The 19,958-nt window shown below is 50.6% G+C and overlaps 1 protein-coding gene across 2 annotated transcripts; it reads right to left on the bottom strand.

The window, feature by feature from the left end:
- Positions 1-643: 643 nt before the first annotated feature.
- Positions 644-8,436, bottom strand: LOC148833617 (E3 ubiquitin-protein ligase TRIM39-like). 2 transcript variants are annotated; one of them, XM_088915856.1, is made up of 7 exons: positions 8,298-8,436; positions 5,937-6,514; positions 4,889-4,984; positions 4,507-4,740; positions 4,108-4,255; positions 2,952-2,978; positions 644-2,065 (listed from the first exon to the last, which is right to left on the bottom strand). In XM_088915856.1, the coding sequence occupies exons 2-7, from the start codon at positions 6,510-6,512 to the stop codon at positions 1,521-1,523; spliced, it is 1,626 nt and encodes a 541-aa protein (XP_088771982.1). In that variant the 5' UTR covers positions 6,513-6,514; positions 8,298-8,436; the 3' UTR covers positions 644-1,520. The 2 variants fall into 2 exon arrangements, with proteins under 2 accessions (XP_088771982.1, XP_088771981.1); XM_088915855.1 differs by lacking the exon at positions 8,298-8,436 and having other exon boundaries at positions 5,937-6,545.
- Positions 8,437-19,958: the final 11,522 nt, after the last annotated feature.

Raw genomic sequence — 19,958 nt, 5'->3', positions numbered from 1 at the left:
GTCTTTTCACATACCCCAGCTTGCTCTCCACCCAGACAGAGAGAGAAGCTTGGGGTCAGAGCACAGGGCCAGCCATTTATACAGCACCTCTGGAGCAGTTGGGGTTAAGGGCCTTGCTCAGGGGCCCAATGAAGTAGGATTCCTCTGCCGACTGCGGGATTCAAACCGGCAACCTTCCAGCCACAGGCGCAGATCCTTTGCCACAGAGCCCCCGCTCCGCCATTGTTTCCTTCGGGCGAAACATTAAACCAAGGTCATGACTACTTGGCTTTGAGAGATCCCTGTGGTGTTATTTGAAGGAGCAGAGGTATTTGCGCACACACACACACACACACACACACACACACACAGCCAAACAGAACGGCAGTTAAACTAGCCAGCATGCCCATAGAAGGCAGGGTAGAAACCCCACAAGGCAGCATGGGTATCATGCAAACTCCACACAGAATGTCCTCCTATTGAAACCAGGATCCAAGAGCCTTGAGGCTGGGGTGCTAACCAGCACCTCACTGCCCTCAGACAACCCTTACGTAAATCAACAAATAAACACTGCTGCCGATTTAGTGCCTGTAAATATATTTTGTGATTATTGACCGACGTATGTTTGTTGCATATTAAGAATAAAGCCCATTTACACATAGGATGCCTTACCCATTGACATTTATTTTGAATATATTTACACTTTGCTTTAGTAAATCAGAATACTCGGAAAAAGAGAAACATAAGGAAACGTACCTGGGACATTTAAAACATGATCAATCATAAACAATAATGAAGAATTTAAATCTAAACAATTTTTAAGGCAGTTTGAAATATTAGGAGCTTAAAAAAATGGGATAAAAACACTTGTCTTCTTAGCTTTTACATATTTTATGCCCTTAAAGGGGAACTGCAAGGCTATTTTTATATTATGGGATTAGAAAGAATCAGCAATGATGAGTGCATTCCTAACCACGATAAAAGTCAAATGTATTGTGTAAAACCTCCAATTTACATCACAAAACAGAGGAAATTACCAGGTATGCGCAGAGCCATATTCTGCGATCCAGAACGAGGCAACAAGACCTCCGGTGAGGTGAAGCGACACTGTAAACAAGCAGGCTTGTGAATCTGTCTCTTTCAATCCAAGAGAAATATTGCTCTCGACTTCGAGACAGTTTTGCCAACAAATACCACTCACGCGTTAGCTCTGCATGCAGGTTACGCTGGATAATTTCTGCTGCACAACCTGTACGTCTACTTCACTATGCCAGTACACCGCATTACACTAGTCATTACAGTGACGAGTGAGCAGGAAGGGCCTCACATCACAATTAGCACAAACTCTCGGCAGCATGGCGGCTATCCAGTACTTTCGCAACGTTCATGATTCTGTGCCTAATTTGGAATTTGTAAGATTTTGCGATACCCTCGATTCATTCATTTTGCTGCCGAGATTTCATAACTGGCCCGTGAACTTGGGACTGCAGGGCCCCTTTAATAGGCGGGTCAACGGCAGACTCATTTTCACTCACGCGCACTCAGTTTGTCTGCGTGACTGGGGAGATGATCAGGGGGGCAGCGTTGGTGCCGCCATCCCAGAGACAAGTATTGAAATAGGGGTGGAGTTTTTCAGTGAAGGTGTCCCTGAACGTGTGTATATGAGACCCGGCCTCTGCGTTGTAAAAGGAGACTTCTCCCGCCTCGTAATCCAGGTACACCCCCAACTTCTGCGGCTGCGGGCTCAGGGAGAAGGAGGAATGGAGTCTCTCGGAAGAAAAGTAGGTGTTGCCCTCCCTCAGGAGCAACGCCCAGTAGCCGTTGGACAACTCCGGGTTCAGGTTTGACTTCCTTGTCACAGACGCCCGGGCCACGCCCAAGTCCCACTTCGTTTTACCCCCCACCGCCACCTCCCAGTAGTGCCGCCCCGAGGTGAAGCCCTCCCGGCCCAGGACGCGCACGATCTGATCGAACCTCTCCGGGTTGTCGGGGAGCGCCTGCCGTCGCTCCCCGTGCCTCACTTGCTTCCCGTCCTCGGACAGGACGAGATTGGGATGGGCCGTGCCGGGGTCCAGAGTCACGTCAACTGTGGGAGGGAAGAGGAGGCGAACAGGACGACGAGGTTAATGAGGCAGAGAGTTCAAAGTGCGCGGCTCGCGGTGGTGGGGTTAGGCCCTGCAGTTGTATAGGAAGCTCAAGGAGGGAGCTGTGGGAGGAGGCTGCAAAGGAACAGGTAAAGGTGTATTCCAAAAGAAAAGAGACACAGGGTTTCGGCAGTGTCAGAGTCTTCTTCAGCCCTTCCTCAGGTATCACTGTCTGTAGTCATACTGGTTTTCTCCATGGGGGACTTGGCCATGTGACAGACTTGCCAATGTCTAATGAACCTGATTGCTATCCCACAACCACCCAGAAACTTCCTCACAGACCCCCGCTGATGGTTTGTGACTGCTTGGTGGTCATCACGAAAGGGATCTGGTCACCCCCTGTCCTCCTATTTGCCAAGGAGACATACCTTGCCCTTCTTGACCGTACGGAATTGATCTCCTACATCCTTCTGTGTTAACCCATAATAAAATAACTATACGTCTTGTGAAGAATTGCAAAGGCCCATGGTTTGCACACCTGCAGGGGTCTGCACGCTACCTGCTAGGATTAGTCCATGATGAAAGAGTGAAACGCACCTGGGAGTAGCACCCCAGCTGAAACATAGGATTCGCAAAAGCAGCAGGAGTAAAATCCAGCCATTAAGAAGCAAGCGTGTGGAACCAAGTCTTCCATTATTTTTTCCAAGATGTGTACAGTTGTTCACGATGTGAGGAGTAATGTGAGGAATCACACAAGAAGATCTTTAAGTGCACAATGAGGGACTGAGGATTCTCTCCTAGGTTGTGGGACACAAAGAAGACATTAAACTCTACCTGTTCCTCTTGGACCTGAGGGCAGTATTGAAATACTCAGTGGAAAGGGCGTACCTGCATACTTCCGGATCCTCTTTAACTCTGGGGGGGAGGGGGAAAGGAAAAATTGGACATCAGTTCAGCAAGAAATGTAAAATTTCTTATATTACTTTTGGTAGCTGATACGATGCTGAAAGAACAACATGTTGAAATTGACATGGTTATAGGATTTTGGACAAGGTAACTGCATCAGCGGTAAATTCTACACTGGAGCGAAACAAGAGATTAAATACTCAGATTTTAGTTCAAGGGAAGCTCCGGGGCAAAGACAGTGTTCATTTTGCTCTCTTTCTTTTCACGTTTGTTTTGTAGGGTTTCGACCGGGTGACAGACTTGCCAATGTCTTATGAACCCGACAGGTAACCCACACCTACCCAGAAACATTTTCACAGACCCACACTGGTGGTTTGTGACTACTGTGGTTGTCGAAAGTGTGGTCTCGTAAGCTGTCTGGTTATCCCACCTCATCCTGTGTGCCACTGAGAGACACGCTCGTTCATGCCCTGACATCCTCCCTCCTTCCTCTATGTGTATGGTTTCTCCACAAGAACTATGGTTCTGTAGTGGATAATGCCAGCAGCTAAATCACCCTCCAACTCACAGCTGGCAGCCCCACTGGAGCTCAGCAGGTGTGAGTCTGGTCAGTACCTGGATGGGAGACTCCTGGGAAAGCTGAGGTTGCTGCTGGAAGAGGTGTTAGTGGGACCAGTAGGGGGCGCTCACCCTGCGGTCTGTGGGGGTCCTAATGCCCCAGTATAGTGATGGGGACACTATACTGTAAAAAAGGCGCTGTCCTTCAGACGAGACTCTTAGTGGTCATTAAAAGTGTGTTTCTCTTGGGTGTTTCTTGAAAAAAGCAGGGGTGTTACCCCAGTGTCCTTGCCAAATTCCCCCTGGTCTTGACCAATCATGGCCTCCTAATAATCCCCCTCTCTGAACTGGCTTCATCACTCTGCTCTCCTCCCCACTGAGAGCTGGTGTGTGGGCAGAGTACTGGAGCATCATCTGGGTGGGGGCTGCACACTGTAAAGTGCTACAGAAGTGTAAGGAATTATTATTATTATTATTATTATGAAAAACAATGCTCAACCTGCATTGTTGTGTTGTATGTAGCCAGGCTGCCAAATATAGGAAATCAGGAGGTGGATGTGAGAGACATGGTTCTACTCACTGATTTCTGGCAGTTTTTCTATTTCTTCCTGGAGTCTGGCTTCCAGTCCAGCTACAACATTCCTCACCATTCCCAAACTGAGGTCAGCATGGACCGGGTTGTCAGAGCACTTCTTGGGTTGTGAAGGGGAGCAGAGGGACAGCAATCTCTGCAGCAAGATAAAGGAGAGATCCGAGCCATTCCAGGAACTTTTACACGGACGCATACGAAGATATCGGACTCCAGATTCGTGCCACCGATGATACCCATACCATTGCTGAGCCCTGAACTGGGCAGCTGTACAGCCTTCTCACTCAATGAGTTCTTCTATATTCTGACTTCAACGCCAAGCGTTTCTTTACACTAAATTTCCAGCTGTGTGGATGGCGTGACTGCCCATCGGAAGCAGTGACTACTGACCTGTAGAAAGTGAATTTGGTCCCCACTGTGAGAGAGCTGCTCCAGCTCAGTGCTTCTCCTCTCCAGCTCAGCGATCTCCTGCTCCAGCTCTGTAATGAGCCCCTCAGCCCTCCTCTCTTCTGCTCTCTGCTTCTCCTCGATCAGCTCGACAATCTCAGCCTGGCTCCTCTCCACGGAGCGCAGCAGAGCGGCGAAGACCTGAACACTGTCCTCGATCTCTCTCTGCGTGTGGGTCTATGGGGACAAGAGACGCAGTATGGAAAAACAGAAAGCAGTAGCACCGGTTTTGCTCGTGAAGATACCCAAGAGATCAGAAAAATCGTCTTGAATTGCTTTTCGCTGTGCACTGAGCCCAACATTACACCCACCCAGTGGGACTCACTTTCATGAGCTCCACCGACTGCCTGATCTCCTCCACCTTCTTCTGTCTGTCCTGGATCATCTGATGCACTTCTGCTTTATTGGCTACCAGCTGAGGCTGCGGACAGGAAGGGCAGCAGATACTTCAGTCACCCCTGGTGGCACGCAAAAGCTGGACAGTCTGTTATTAGGACATTATTGAACACATGATACCGATTATGAGACATGGTCTCACTGCTGGGAACCTGTGGCTGATGTGACCAGCACCTTCATCCCAAGGACATTCCACACCACAACCTCAGCCATCGACGATTTTCAGAAGGCACAGTTATCAGCTGTGTGGGAACAGAAATGAGCTCCTGTGGGACTCGGAGCGGTCAGTTTCCAAGGCCATAGATTAGAACACCTGACGAATGTACCCAGTTTAAAACCAAGCCCACACCATTGGCTTCCAGCAGCTCACGTCTGCATGGCTAAGACTCGAGATAAGGTCCTTGCATTCACGAGTACGTAGATGAGCAGTCCCAGGAGTTTCACTAACGGTTTGCAAGTTTGAGGCAGTTGGTGAAGCAGGGTGGCAGGAAAGGAGATTGCGAGGAGATCTGGAATTGTTGCATTGTGCATATCATCGAAAATAGATTCATTTGCAATTTGAATTATTTTGTCCACCCCTTGTTCAAGCCAATGGAAAGAATATGCAGTTTTAGATTCGATTTTTAAATGAACTTGAACTTTATCGCCGTATGTAACCGGTACATGTACTGGTCCAATGGAATTCTTACTTACTGAAAGTCTCTAGATTGTTAAAACAAGTGTAAAAACACAAAGTGCAGGCAGTGCATCAAGACAATATACAAACAAACAGTGGACAATGTACAAGTAAACAGTTTGAATGTAAACAATGCAGACATGTAAACAGTGACTGCAGATTTGCAATCAATAAGAAATCATAATGAGGTAGATGGTGTAGGTGTGGTCCGAGAGGCGTGGCCAAATGTGTTCGCCAAACGCACTGCTTGTGGGAATAATGTGCCGGTATAATGTTGTGTTAAAAAGAAGCTCGGACCGACCTGCTTCTCCGCCAGTTCTTGTTCTATAGGGACGATGTGGTGTGCCCTGTGCTCCGTGTCCGTGCAGAGCACACAGATGCACATCTGGTCTCGCCTGCAGAACAGCTCCAGGAGCCTCTCGTGCTTCTTACACAGCCGGTCCTCAAGGCTGCTCACGGGTTCGATCAGCCGGTGCCTCCTGAAGGCAGCTCCTTGGAAGTGGGGCTGGATGTGGCTCTCGCAGTAGGAGGCCAGACACACCAGGCAGGACTTGACCGCCCGGAGCTTCTCCCCCGTGCAGGAATCGCACAGCACCTCCCCCGCTGTAGCTGGGCATTCCTGCTCACTGCTGACTCTCATCTTCCTGAACTGTTCGGCCATCCCGGCGATAAACGTGTTGATACTGAGATCTGGCCTCACGGGAAACGTTTTCTTACACAGTGGGCACTGACACGCGTCACTGCTGTCCCAGTAACCTCCAATACAGCCCATGCAGAAGTTGTGCCCACAGGGAGTGGACACGGGGCTGGTAAAGATGTCCAGGCAGATTGAGCACTGGAACTGCTCTTCAGACAGGAGACTACTGGGTGAAGCCATTCCTGAGCACAGAGGAGAAGTAAAAGAGACCATCAGAAGAGAAGAGCAGCACCATCTCAATACAGCAAAAACCAGCACAGAGCTGATATGGAGGGACAGAGGCAGTGCCGGATTTCCCATTAGGCACATCAGGCACAGTGCCTAGGATCTATGAAATTTTTAGGGCCTACGAAGGAGGGAAACACTAGTGACTAACGAAAAATGAGCTGGAACAACATGCTTGTGATCAACTCTGGCTGCTCCAAATCCATAATCCTAATCCGATCTAGCGGCTGTTCTAGAAACTGGAAGTATCGAAGTGATGGTGACGCTCGACTCGCTCCATCAATCACGTGGTTTAGCATTAGAAGAGTTTAAAGTGCATCGTGTCTATCGATGTCACTCAATGGGCGTTGACCCCTCTTTTTGCACATTTCAGAGTGAAAGTGCCCAGGGCCTACGGACACCACAATCTGGCCCCGGACAGGTTTCATACAGACACTGAGATGTTTCTAGCTACAATTCCACAGATCATACCTAAACCAGAATGAATCAAATGAAGAAAGATGTCGGCTTCATTCATACTGGATAAGGCCACTCCTGATCACAGATAAGCAATGAAAGAGACAATCTGAGCAGGACGGTATCATCTCAGCAGACCACACTGAGCACAGAGCTGATCTCATGGGACAGCAGACACTTCATCTGAAGACTTAGCAGAAGGTACTGTAGCTCGCATCTCAAGCACGCTGAATGAGATCGGTGCCAAACGTAAGTAAATCCACGTGTGACTGTATAGCGACTTGCTCCAGCGATAAAAGAACATGCAATTTAGCGGTTTTAGAATGTATGGCAAAGGAAAAGGTTTTCAATGGGACACTGCATTTCCAGTTCTCTACTCATCTCCTGTGCCGAGTGAAAATTCTTTTCAGTCTCCTCTTGAATAGAAAAATATGGTCAATATACCAGCCTGTGGGACAATACATTCAAATCACACTATACACAAGTGGTGCACACTTACAAGCCTGAGCGGTATTTGTTTTCCACCTCAACTGTTAATGACCCAATTAAGCTGACTGACAGAATTGAATTCACTCTTTTCAAAAGTTACAGACTTTTGTAGAAAGACGGAGAGATCTAAAGTTATATATACTCTGTAGACAGTAATACCTGTGCTGTACATCTGTCACTCAATCACACCGACAGAAACACGTGCAAAGAGACGCACGTTTACTGTACCGTATAGCTCGACAGGTAAATTCAGTTCAGTTTTATTTGTATAGCGCTTGTTACAATGGACATTGTCACAAAGCAGCTTTACAGGCTCGAAAGGGGGAGCCCATCCTCCTCTGGCCGGCACCGGGTTAAATTAAAATGAACACATATGAGACTCGTCCATGTTCTATAACAATGGTGGGAAAACACAGGCAAAAACAGCTGCACATACTGTAGCTTACGAGGACACAAAGAAAACTTTCACACAGAGACCAGCTGGACTGGGGCTGGAGTATCACAGAGTCACAGAGTCGGCGACTCTCTGGCTGAGAGTCGCTGTGAATCTGAGCAAGAAAGAAGAACCAGACAAACACTCACAATGTCCAGCTTCAAAGGTGACACCAGGTTTGAAAACGACCGTAATACATTTCCTAAACCCGTGATCCGAGGCTTCTTTATTACTCTTACACTGCTTCGCTCATGGCCCTCTTTCTAAAGTCTAATAGAGGTCGCAGGTTTCATGTTTAAAAAACCGATAAGAGATACGGGTCCAAAAAATGAAAAATGAAACTTCCGACTTCCAGCTCTCACCTGAGTTTCTTCGGCTCCAGTGTGACTCGGTCCAACTCGGCACTTGTACATGCAGGGGGCTCGGGCGGCGGTCTAATACAGTATCTAAAAGAAAAGAAAGCTCATCGCCGCGCAGCAGGCAGAGGGCACAGCCCTCCTGCAGATAACTTTCATTTCTGCGCTCTGACAGCCCAGCCCCTCCTGCCTCGTCACAGCTGCCTGTGTCCGGAGCGGTATTAACCCTTTCCGCACCGCGGGGGCTCCCGGCCCCTTCGAAAGACCCGCTGTCGCGTCAGCGCAGCACACACCGGCGCTGTCAGGGGTGCCGGCAGAACAGAAGCTTCACTGAACTCTAGTGCGGGGCTCCCCAGTTCTGGTCCTGGGGTTCACACACGTGCTGGTTTGTGGATTTATTGAAATGGGCCTCGAATGAAGCCCATCCATGAACTGGGTTCCATCACGCCTCCCCACGGGTAGCTGATGTGCGGTGAGCGGACTGGTGAACCTTGGCAGCAAAGTCGTAGAGGAGAACCATGCTTTGCCCATAATCCAGAGGGCAAGGGACTGGCCACTGAAACCCACAACTGGCCACTGAAGCTCAGCAGGTGTGAGTGGATTTTCCGTGGGAGGAGGTACAGAATCAACCGGCAGAAAAAAATCTGGCATCTGCCTGACGCGCTCGGTTTAAATCCCTTTAGATGCAGATCCAGGCAGAAACAGGCGCTCGAGGCCCCTCCTGTCCTGAAAGCACACCCTCCGCTGTCAGAGCAGTGCCGTGTCGATATCGCTGCAGGGGGCTTCGCCGGCTCAGCCAGCGACGCGCTGTGCGCCTCATGTGCGTGCAGACATCCGACTCTGGCCTGGGGTCTCTTACTCCTGACCTGGCGTGGATGAATTTTAAACAGATCCCTGCTGTTGCTGCACGTGGCATCTCAGGGACAGCCGAGAGGCCAGGATAACGTCATCAGGAACGGCAGCCGTGTCACCTTCAACTCACAGCTGGCAGCCCCACTGGAGCTCAGCAGGTGTGAACCTGGTCAGTACTTGGATGGGAGACTCCTGGGAAAGCTAAGGTTGCTGCTGGAAGAGGTGTTAGTGGGGCCAGTAGGGGGCGCTCACCCTGCAGTCTGTGGGGATCTTAATTCTCCAGTAGAGTGACTGGGACACTATACTGTAAAAAGGTGCTGTCGGATAAGATGTAAAACTGAGGGTGTTTCTCAAAAAGAGTAGGGGTGTTATCCTGCTGTCCTGACCAAATTTCCACCTGGTCTGAGTGGGGCTGTGGCTTAGGATCTGTGCCTGTGGCTGGAAGGCTGCAGGTCAAATCCCACCACTGGCAGAGGAATCCTACTCCGTTGGGCCCCTGAGCAAGGCCCTTAACCCCAGCTGCTCCAGGGGTGCTGTATAAATGGCTGAACCTGTGCTCTGACCCCCAGCTTCTCTCTCCCTGTCTGTGTGTCTCATGGAGAGCAAGCTGGGGTCTGTGAAAAGACAAATTCCTAATGCAAGAAATTGTATAGGGCCAAAAAAGTGATCTGATCTTATCTGGTCTTTCCCAGTCATGGCCTCCTAATAATCCCCATCCCTGAACTGGCTAGGGTAGTGGTGCACTGTGGCTGGGGATCCCCATTACCTGTACAGTGAGTGGAGCAATATAAATGTAAGGAATTATTATTATTTGCTCTAAATAATATGTCCCTTTTCCCTCCTGTTTTCACCCCCTGTGATGGTGATCAGGGAGGGAGTTTCTCAGTGAGAGTGTGGTTGTGAGTCCTGGTCTCCGTGCTGTAACAGTAGACCTGCCTTTCCTTGTAATCCACATATATCCCCCCCTTCCCGGGCTTTGGGCTCAGGGAGTGGGCTGTACACCTTCCGTCTCCCAGGACTGATCTCCCAACATTCAGAGCTGTGGAGCCTTTACAGTGGTGATGTTGTCGAATCACTCGGAATTGTCAGGAACAGGCTGGACTTCCCTGTCCAACTGTAGTGTCCTGGTCTCACGCTTAACTGATGTATTTACTAAGAATTGATTGTATTGCATCTTAAAATCTCATAAAGTGAGTCAAATAAAAACATTCATTATAATAATTTCTTACACAATATATAGCACTTTTCTGGACACTCCACCTAAAGAGCTTGAGAGGTAATGGGGACTTATTATTAATATTATTATTATAGTTCAGGTGGGTAGCTGCGTCAGCATGCGTAGGCTGCAAAGGAAACACTCCATGGCCGAAACGTTGTGTTTTCTTTCTCCTTTTTTTTAGCATGGAATAAACCTATGACTTGTTCCTTATTATTATTATTATTACTATTGAGTTTAACACACTGTCAAACATAGCGCCTGACAGTGCTATATGAGTTTGTAGCACCAGAGGGCGCTCTAAGCCTAGTTACTTCACGCACGTCAGACGCAAAGTCTTTGTGTTCTTGTAGGAAGCGTGAAGCCTGTCGTTCTCAAACAGCCGAAGAAGATTTTAATATCATATCATGACATATCAGTGCTCTTCTCCTGGATGGTTCTCCCTCTGTTTCCTTGAGCTGGGGGGTGTTTCAGAGAGGAGAGTGACAGAAGGGGAGAGACCCCCCCCCCAGCTGGGGGTGGGGAGGCAGGAGAACCGTCTGTGTCTGAGCCAGATCCCCACCGTCACCCCACTTCTTCGCCCGGGGGGGTGTCAGACTTGGCGTTGCCCTGCCGAGTGATGTGAAATTAAGATGAGTGAAATTAAAAGTTACAGGATAAGGTTACGGAATAATAGTGCAATAAAAAATGGAATATAAACAGAACTGCTACATAACCAGGGTGTATGCAATACATTATGTCCAAATAGTGCAAAATGCAGTGTGCCAAACACAATGGGAAACTGTATGTACCGTGTAACCTGACCATTTAACAAGGTCCATTAGGGTGGTTGTTGAAGGTGACTGCAGGTTGGCTGTTTAGCAGTCTTATTGCCTGGAGGTAGAAGCTGTTCCGTAGTCTGTTGGACTTGGACCGAATGCTTCAGTATCGTTTACCAGAGGAGGGAGGGAAAGCAGTTTGTGACTGGGATCACCGGGGTCCTTGAGAACAGACCTGGCCTTCTTAAGACATGTGGCTGAGTAGATATCCTGGATGTTTGGTAGAAACAGGCCAGCTCAGCAGAGTCCTGGCTGGACGTGTGTCCGAGGGGTCAGTCTTCGGCTGGCTACCTGTTGGGTTACGCCAGAGACCTGGGTTCGCGCCCAGGTGTTGCCGGACGAACTGGCGGGGTGGAGCGGCGAGGGCACGAGCCCGCGCGGAACTGCGACGGTCTCACGGGCGCCCTTCCTTTACACACACAGGGCAGCCTCTGGGACACTGGTCTCTCAGGATGGAGAGTGCTCACAGAGCCACTCGGCTCAGACGGGTATCGCTCAGGCATTCAGACAGCAATTTAGACGTCGAGAGACAGAGAGGCAGAAAGGCACATTTTGAAATTGTTTCATTTTGACTCTTACGCTGAAACACGCTGTAGAGGGTTCGTCTGAATTAGAGCAACTCAATGCCCTCGGAGATGACTGCGCAGAACTGGCTGGGAGCTGGAGAGCTCCTCTCCGATGGCTTGTTATTCCTGCCCCTCTTTCACACCTGGAATCTCCAGCTGTCAAGAAAACTCTGACCGACACCCAACTCCCGTACCCACACATGGAGGACGGGGGGCCGACACCCTCACCTGCTGAAGCCGGCGGTCACGGTCGTCATCCCTCCTCTAGAGGGCGCTCCTACCTTTTTCCGTATTGCTCTTCGTTTAGTAGTTTCACCTGCGTCTCAACCCCTTTCCCTTATTTAAGCCCGGCGTCTCCGCAGTTCCGGCCTCAGCTTTGGAAGACGGACGCCCGGAAGCCCACCTTGCACCGGGCTCAGGAGTGGCCTGAGGGCGGAGCGGTGGCTCTGTGGCTAAGGATCTGTGCCTGTGGCTGGGAGGTTGCCAGTTCAAATCCTGCAGCCGGCAGAGGAATCCTACCCTGTTGGGCCCCTGAGCAAGGCCCTTAACCCCAGCTGCTCCAGGGGTGCTGTATAAATGGCTGACCCTGAGCTCTGACCCCCAGCTTCTCTCCCCCTGTCTGTGTGTCTCATGGAGGGCAAGCTGGGGTCTGTGAAAAGATGAATTCCTAATGCAAGAAATTGTATAGGGCCAATAAAGTGATGTTATGTTATGAGGGCACAGGCTTCATCACGGCATCCTGACCTCTGAGTCCAGGGCTCGGAGCACCTTGACCCGTCATGGATTCAACCTTCCATGTTCCTAGTTCCCCATATCCTGTTTCTAACTGTTTTCATCCCGGATGGACCTCCCGGCATTGGCCATTGGACTGTGCTCTGACTACCCCTTTGGACTTTATTGGATTTGTCTCCACGCTGCCATACAGGAGGGATAGTGCCAATCACGGATAGTGGCACATCTCTCACTGACAGCACTGCCCGTCTGCAAGTGGCCCCCGACTGACAGAAATCAACGTTTTTCCAAAAAACTGATCACCTCCGGCTCAGCTCCGCCGCAGTTCTCCACTGCCTGGGGGGACCTGGTCACACCTGGGCTGTGACAAGACCCAGGGTTAGACCAGTGACATCCGAGCTGTAGGGACTCAGCCCCAACACACGTTGCTCATTTTTCACTGCTGCAGATGTCAGGATATTTATCAGCGCGGGCAATTTGTCCAGAATTGCCCTCAAAGAACCCGGTTTTCAAAAACAGTGCGTCGCAGATGAGGAGGAAAGGAAATGTAAAAATAACACAAGAGGCGCTGGACAATATAGTCTTCAAATCCCTTTTATTCAGACACAGGTGAGTGAGTAATTCTTGTTATTGAGCACATGTGATGAAGATGGCTTATGTTATCTCCCCAACCAGTGTTTTGCTAGAGAGACTGATGCTGCGTACACAGGTACTCACGTCAGGCCTGTTGCTTTGACATGGCTCGAAGCCAAACATCAGCCTCTTGCACTGACGGGACGTCGAACTGGGTCTCTCAAGAGAGTTCAGCCCCCAGCCCCAACAGATGGCAGGGTTGGAGGGTTTTAAACATAGTCAAAAATGGTTTGGGGTTCACCAGCTGCAGAACACGCAGTAAGATGTCATTCTGTTCGGCCCAGTCTTTAATCCCTACGCCAATGAGGCACCCCTAATGCCAGAACTTTGCACCCCCAATTCTATGATTGCTCCTGTCTGAGACAATCCAGGGACGCTTACATCCAACAGATCGCTCGCTCTCACCAACAGTAGTGAATTACAATTCCAATGCTGCTTGAAGGTGATTACACAGAAGAGAGGTGTGCCTTTCAATGAATAATAATAATCCTTATTTATATAGCGCTTTTCTGCACACTCCACTCAAAGCGCTTTACAGGTAATGGGGAATCCCTCTACCACCAGTGTGCAGCCCCACCTGGATGATGCTCCAGTACTCTCACCACACACCAGCTCTCAGTGGGGAGGAGAGCAGAGTGATGAAGCCAGTTCAGAGAGGGGGATTATTAGGAGGCCATGATTGGTAAAGACCAGGGGGAAATTTGGCCAGGACACTGGGGTAACACCCCTACTCTTTTCGTGAAACACCCTGGGATTTTTAATGACCACAGAGAGTCAGGACCTGGGTTTTATGTCTCATCTGAAGGACGGCACCTTTTTACAATCTAGTGTCCCCGTCACTATACTGGGGCATTAGGACCCACAAAGACCGCAGGGGGAGCGCCCCCTACTGGCCATACTAACACCTCTTCCAGCAGCAACCTTAGCTTTCCCAGGAGTCTCCCATCCAGCGCCAGTGAGGCTGCCAGTTGTGAGCTGCAGGATGCTGGGTTACTGTGTGCAGCATGGGATTTGTAATTAGTGGCGTCTATCTGGGTCGACATAGAAGGCCGCAAGCTCTGACGTCAATACATGTGTGGCATTTCAGCAATTATGACCAGATCGGGGCAACGTGAGAGATAATGAGTAACTGAGGTAGAGAAGATTGCTCTCCCTGATCAGATACATCCCCTTGAGTCGCCAGAATGGAGGAGACAAGCCCCACAGCCTGGAGCTAAGCTGCTGTGGGTTTTCTTTCAGGTGGCACTGAGTGGATGGGGGCTGGAGGAGGGAGGGTGGGGGAGGGGGGAAGGATTTTTGTGAAAGGCTTTCCTGCAGAGTAAGACTGGAGATGCCGCTCGAGACTCCAGCCTGCAAGGAGACACAGTGTAGCGACGGGTGGGCGGGTGAAAAAGGCGCATCGCTGGTTCTTCGCCTGGGGAGAAAAGGCGACTTCTGCACAGGAGCGAAACGGCCTGAGGATGATCAGAATCGTTGATTATAATATTCAAAGGTGTTTGTGTGCAAGAGAAGGGGGGGAACCCAACCCTTCAAGGCAGTGGTTCCCAGTCCTGGTCCGGGTGACTTGCTCGCCTGCCCGTTTTCGTCTCCGCCTACATGAGAGGACGGAAGCTTGAAGATGGTGCTTCAGTTGAAGATTTGGATCTTGTTTCTCGTCACAAAGATTGGGATTTTAGTTCCCTTTCAAAAATCAGCGGTGAAAGCTCCAACAGGTTTAAGGGCTGGGAGCAAACAGTCCACATTCCTCTTAGCTTACTGTACGAGCAAGTACTCAGCTTACACAGCTCCGCACTACTTGGTGAGTTCGTTGGAATTGAACCCGAGTTACTACAGTACCCGGCTGGGGCCCGTATGGGCTTGGTCCCTCCCAGACCGTGACAGAATTGCACCGTGAATGATAACTGGAAAGCAGAGAGCAGAGTGTGTGCGTGCTACAACAACACTACCAGGCATGACAGAGACGCACTGCAGAGGGTTGTGGCTCGACGGCACAGAGGATCAGAGGATGTGACTGACCAATCAATCGGTGAGATCCAAACCATCCGCTGTCGCAATAAAGCCCCGATCCATCATTCAGGATCCCAGCCACCCCGGACACAAACTGTTCTCTCCCCTGCCCTCTGGCAAGAGGTACCGCACTGTTAAAGCACGGACCACTAGACTCAAGAACAGCTTCTATCCCACTGCAGTGAGCATCCTCAGCAGCTACCTACTACATATGTTTTGTTCTCTACAGCACATTTTTTCTATTACTATTTATCATGTTGTAATGTACTTGGCTACGTTGTGTGGTGTTGTCTGTTGTACTGTGTATGGCCCGAGACTTCAGCACAAACAAGAAGTCCAGTGTGCTCAGGGCAAGAAACCCCTCTGCTCTCCTCTGATCAGTAAGTCAGTGGAGGGTTGGATTGTATAACCGAGCAGGGACAGAAAGCAGCAGGGGAGTGGGTCACCAAGGAGCCCCTGAAAAGGGTGGAAGTAACTTGTGGATTTCGTGGGAGGTATCCTCCTGACGTGCAGGGTGTACTTTGGGGTTCTCTATCTCTTTCTCTCCTTCCTCTGAGCTCATCTGTGTTTATCACAGAGAGAATCTCTTTTACAGTCTCTCCTCTCTCTCTCTCTCTCTCACCCTGCCTCCTGCCCGCTGTGTTCTCGAGACCAAGAGGAGAAAACAGGGGGTGTATCACATTATCACCTCTTTATGAGATGGGGCATGGCCTTAGCGTGTTGGATAAAGCACTTCATATCTTTTTAGTGATGGGACGTTGTGCATCTTATCTGTGTCGTAACTTCTGCTTGTGCTTTCCTGTTTTTTTTTTTATAGAAGACGTGCTTTCTAATGATTAATAAGAGGGATTCAGAGCGAGGGAGTGCCTGTCCGGGTACAGTAACTAGTGTTGCTACAGTGAAAGGATTAGGCTCCACGGTATCGAGGGATCATGTGTGTGCGCGCTCGGGAACGAGGGGGGCAGTGGCGGATCATTCTGCTGAGCTCCTGATGAAAAGCCCCACACAATTTACAGTCACGCGACGCACAATCCAAGCATCTCCAGTGGCTTGAACGGCTGTGCCCCTTGTACCAGATGTTGCTGGTTCGAATCCGGCTCGGGCCGAATGGTTGGTTTTTCTGCCTCCTGGCCTACGTGTGGTTGAGCGGGGAGCTGGGCAGAGGGTGGCCTCTGTTTGTTGTGGTGCGACAGCGCCCCCCGGTGTCGGGCAGAAGGGTCCACAAGCTACTAGGCTTGAGGCGTTATCATCAGGAACGGCGCTGTGGTGCCGCAGCCGAGCCACTCGCACTGAGTGGGAAAGGCTCAGCGTGCCGAAAAGGAGGTGGGGGGGGGGTTGTGAGAGCTGAGCTGACCAGCCAGCAGCAACCCCGGACTGGAAAAGTACTGGCAGAAACACAGACTGGTGATTCCGCATTAAGAAATGAAGAATTGACCGTACATGCCTCCCCGTCTTACTCCCTGACCTGAATCACTCCAGCTGAATCGCTGCTGCACTTTGGCAGGAGAGCTCCAGTCCAGCAGGTCGCATTTAAATCACCAGTCCGTGAAGATCAGGGGGCCATTTCAGGCTGATCGCTTCAGCAGGGGGTGACTTAGGTCATGCAGAGATCATCACCTTCAGCCCTGCGGGAATACAGTGCCTTTAATTCAATAATTACTCATCCATTAACTTGCCATTCTTAGGAAAGGGGTAAGTCAGCCCGCTGGACTGCAGATCTGTAGCCAGGGTGCTGCCCTGGAAGCACAGAACCGCACACAGTACCCCCTCTTTCACCCCCCCCCCCTCCCCATGTCCCCCCTCTCCTTCCTCGGCTCCCCAGATCACTCTTTCTACCTCGTTGTGGGAGAGGGCAGCCTCCAGGTGAGCCCCCCAGTCACCCACGCTCCAGACAGGGGGGGGGGCAGGCGGTCTGCAGTGCAGGTGGAAGAGAAAAAGGGGGCTCCCTTATAGCTTCTGGGGGCTCCAGCCAGCTCATCGCTCTCCCCGGGGGCTTTGAATAAGGGGCGCGCAGGGTGATCCCCCCTTGCCTAACACGCTCTTATTTCTAGAAGGTTCCTGTTGGGGAGGGGGTGGAGACGGGGGGCGTCAGGGGCAGGGAGTAGGGGTGGGGAAAGGGGATCATGCGTGGTAGAAACTCGAAAGCTCTCTGTCGCTCCCTCCTGCTCTCTCTCTCTCTCTCTCTCTCTCCCCGGCGGAACATTCTATTTCTTCTTCTTCTGGAAGCGTCTGAACTGGTTCTGAATGGCCAGCGCCGCCTTCTCCGTCTCGGGGGCATTCAGGTCGATGTCCACTTCCTCCTCCTCCTCGGCCGGCTTCCCCGCGGCGGTCGGCGCCTTCTCTGCCGAGAGAGGGAGAGGGAGGGGGGGTGTCGGTAAAGCACTCAGCTGTCGGAGAAAAAAACACAAGCAAACCTCTCTCTCGCTTCTCCAGAACGATAGCTTGCGCGGGGCCGCGGTGCGCACAGGGCTGTATTTCTGTGAGCCGTCTTGGGTTTCGTGGCGAAATGTAATGCTTTTGCATTATCCAGACATTCGGGACTGCTTGGCAGACGGAGAGAGATGAGGTGTCAAAGGACCCCTCGGTAATGAAGACACACAAAAGGACAGGAGACACACGGGGAGAGGAGAGACGGGTGTATGAGATGAGATGAGAGATGAGATAAGAGATGAGGGCATTTGATACACACTGAAGCAGTGAGGGAGGGCGGAGTTCACAGAGTTCACAGCTCTAATTTGTCATCGTGTGAGTGGGCACCAAGGTGCCAGCTGTCAGCACTGCAGTCAGTGCTCCCAGTGGAAGTCAATTTCGCAGTCATGTTCAGCTCTTTGTAATGACTGACGGAGATTGGGACAGAGGAGTTCATGCAGACACACTGAGAGAGAGAAAGAGACACAGGAGTTCATGCAGACACACTGAGAGAGAGGGGAGGACAGAGGAGTTCATGCAGACACACTGAGAGAGACGAGGACAGAGGAGTTCATGCAGACACACTGAGAGAGAGATAGAGACACAGGAGTTCATGCAGACACATTGAGAGAGAGACGAGGACAGAGGAGTTCATGCAGATACACTGAGAGAGATAGAGACACAGGAGTTAGTGCAGACACACTGAGAGAGAGACGAGGACAGAGGAGTTCATGCAGACACACTGAGAGAGAGACGAGGACAGAGGAGTTCATGCAGACACACTGAGAGAGAGACGAGGACAGAGGAGTTCATGCAGACACACTGAGAGAGATCGGGACAGAGGAGTTCATGCAGACACACTGAGAGAGAGACAGAGGAGTTCATGCAGACACACTGAGAGAGAGACGAGGACAGAGGAGTTCATGCAGACACACTGAGAGAGAGATGGAGACAGGAGTTCATGCAGAGTGAAAGAAAAGGAAATACACAAGAAGGAAAGAGGAAAAGGAGAAAGGGGGGTGTTAATAGAATTACTGAGCCCATTCTGCCACTTTCAGGCCCGGGAGGGGAGTTAAAAAGGGAGGAGACACAGCTGCAGCAGTCCGGGGAGAAGGAGTCAGAACGGCTTTCAGAGCCGGTCTCAGAGGCGATAATAATGGGTCAGACCGACAGCGACGTACTGGGACGGACGGGCCCTGCAATTAAGCACAATTCCTGACACCACCACCACCATCCCACACTTCTTGCAGTTGTGTGAGCCCGGCAATTAAACCCGTTCATGTGACGAGCTGACAAACCCCACCGTTCTCTCCCGTCTGCCAGCCCTCCGCGCCCAGAGAGAGAGAGGGAGAGAGGGAGAAAGAAATGTGGATACAAGCAGAAACAGACTAGGTCTGCCAAGAAAGGATTCTGCTGCCAGTATGGGAAGATGAGAAATCCTGTTTTCATGGATTTATTTAATTACCGACTTAGAATTGTAAGCCGTTCTCCCGCTTCAGGCAAAATCACTGCCTCGTCCTCATTTGGACCGAAGTGGCAGCGGCTGAGACACTGAAGAGAAAAGCTGGCGGCCCGTTCTGTAGCTCTGTCGCGGTTTATTTTCCTGTACGAAGGGCCAGTTCCCTTGTCCCTCGCTCAACCCCTGCACGTTTCCGTTCTGGAAAATTTCAGAACTGAGGGCAGCGTTCTCCCCCTGCTTCAAAAACCCAATTCTCTCCAAACACGTCTCTCTGCATTGGCCTGGAAGAGAGAACAGCTCCATAGACACGCAAATGCCTCTGGGCAGGGGGGAGGGAGGGTTCCTCACAGTGCCCCCTCATGGTGGGAGGACTACATAGCACTCACCTTTATTGTCGGGCACAGGCGCCTTGCTGCTGTTGGGATTCCCAGTTGATTGCAGCTGTAAAATAGGAATAATTGTTATTGTAACAGGCAAGTCAACGGAGAACATGTCCTCATTTTAAATGGCAATCTAGAGTATCTGGAGGAATGCAAGAGCAGCATCTCACCGGGTACAATGATTGTTAAACTTGCCAGCAGCCATATCGCCCTGCAACTCACAACTAGAAATCCACTGAAGCTCAGCAGGTGAGAGTCTGGCCAGTACCTGGATGGGAGACTCCTGAGGAAGCTAAGGTTCCTGCTGGAAGAGGTGTTAGTGGGGCCAGTAGGGGGTGCTCACCCTGCGGTCTGTGGGGGTCCTAATGCCCGTAGTATAGGGACGGGCACATTATGTTGTAAAAAGGCACCATTCTTCGGATGAGACGTAGAGCCGAGGTCCTGACTCTCTGTGGTCATTAAAAATCCCAGGGTGTTTCTTGAAAAGAGTAGGGGTGTTACCCCAGTGTCCTGACCAAATTTCCCCCTGGTCTTTACCAATCATGGCCTCCTAATAATCCCCATCACTGAACTGGTTTTCATCACTCTGCTCCCC

Source organism: Atractosteus spatula, chromosome 5 (assembly GCF_055471065.1).
Source record: "Atractosteus spatula isolate fAtrSpa1 chromosome 5, fAtrSpa1.hap1, whole genome shotgun sequence".
NCBI classification, from domain to species: domain Eukaryota; kingdom Metazoa; phylum Chordata; class Actinopteri; order Semionotiformes; family Lepisosteidae; genus Atractosteus; species Atractosteus spatula.
This window is presented reverse-complemented; position numbering and strand designations above follow the sequence as displayed.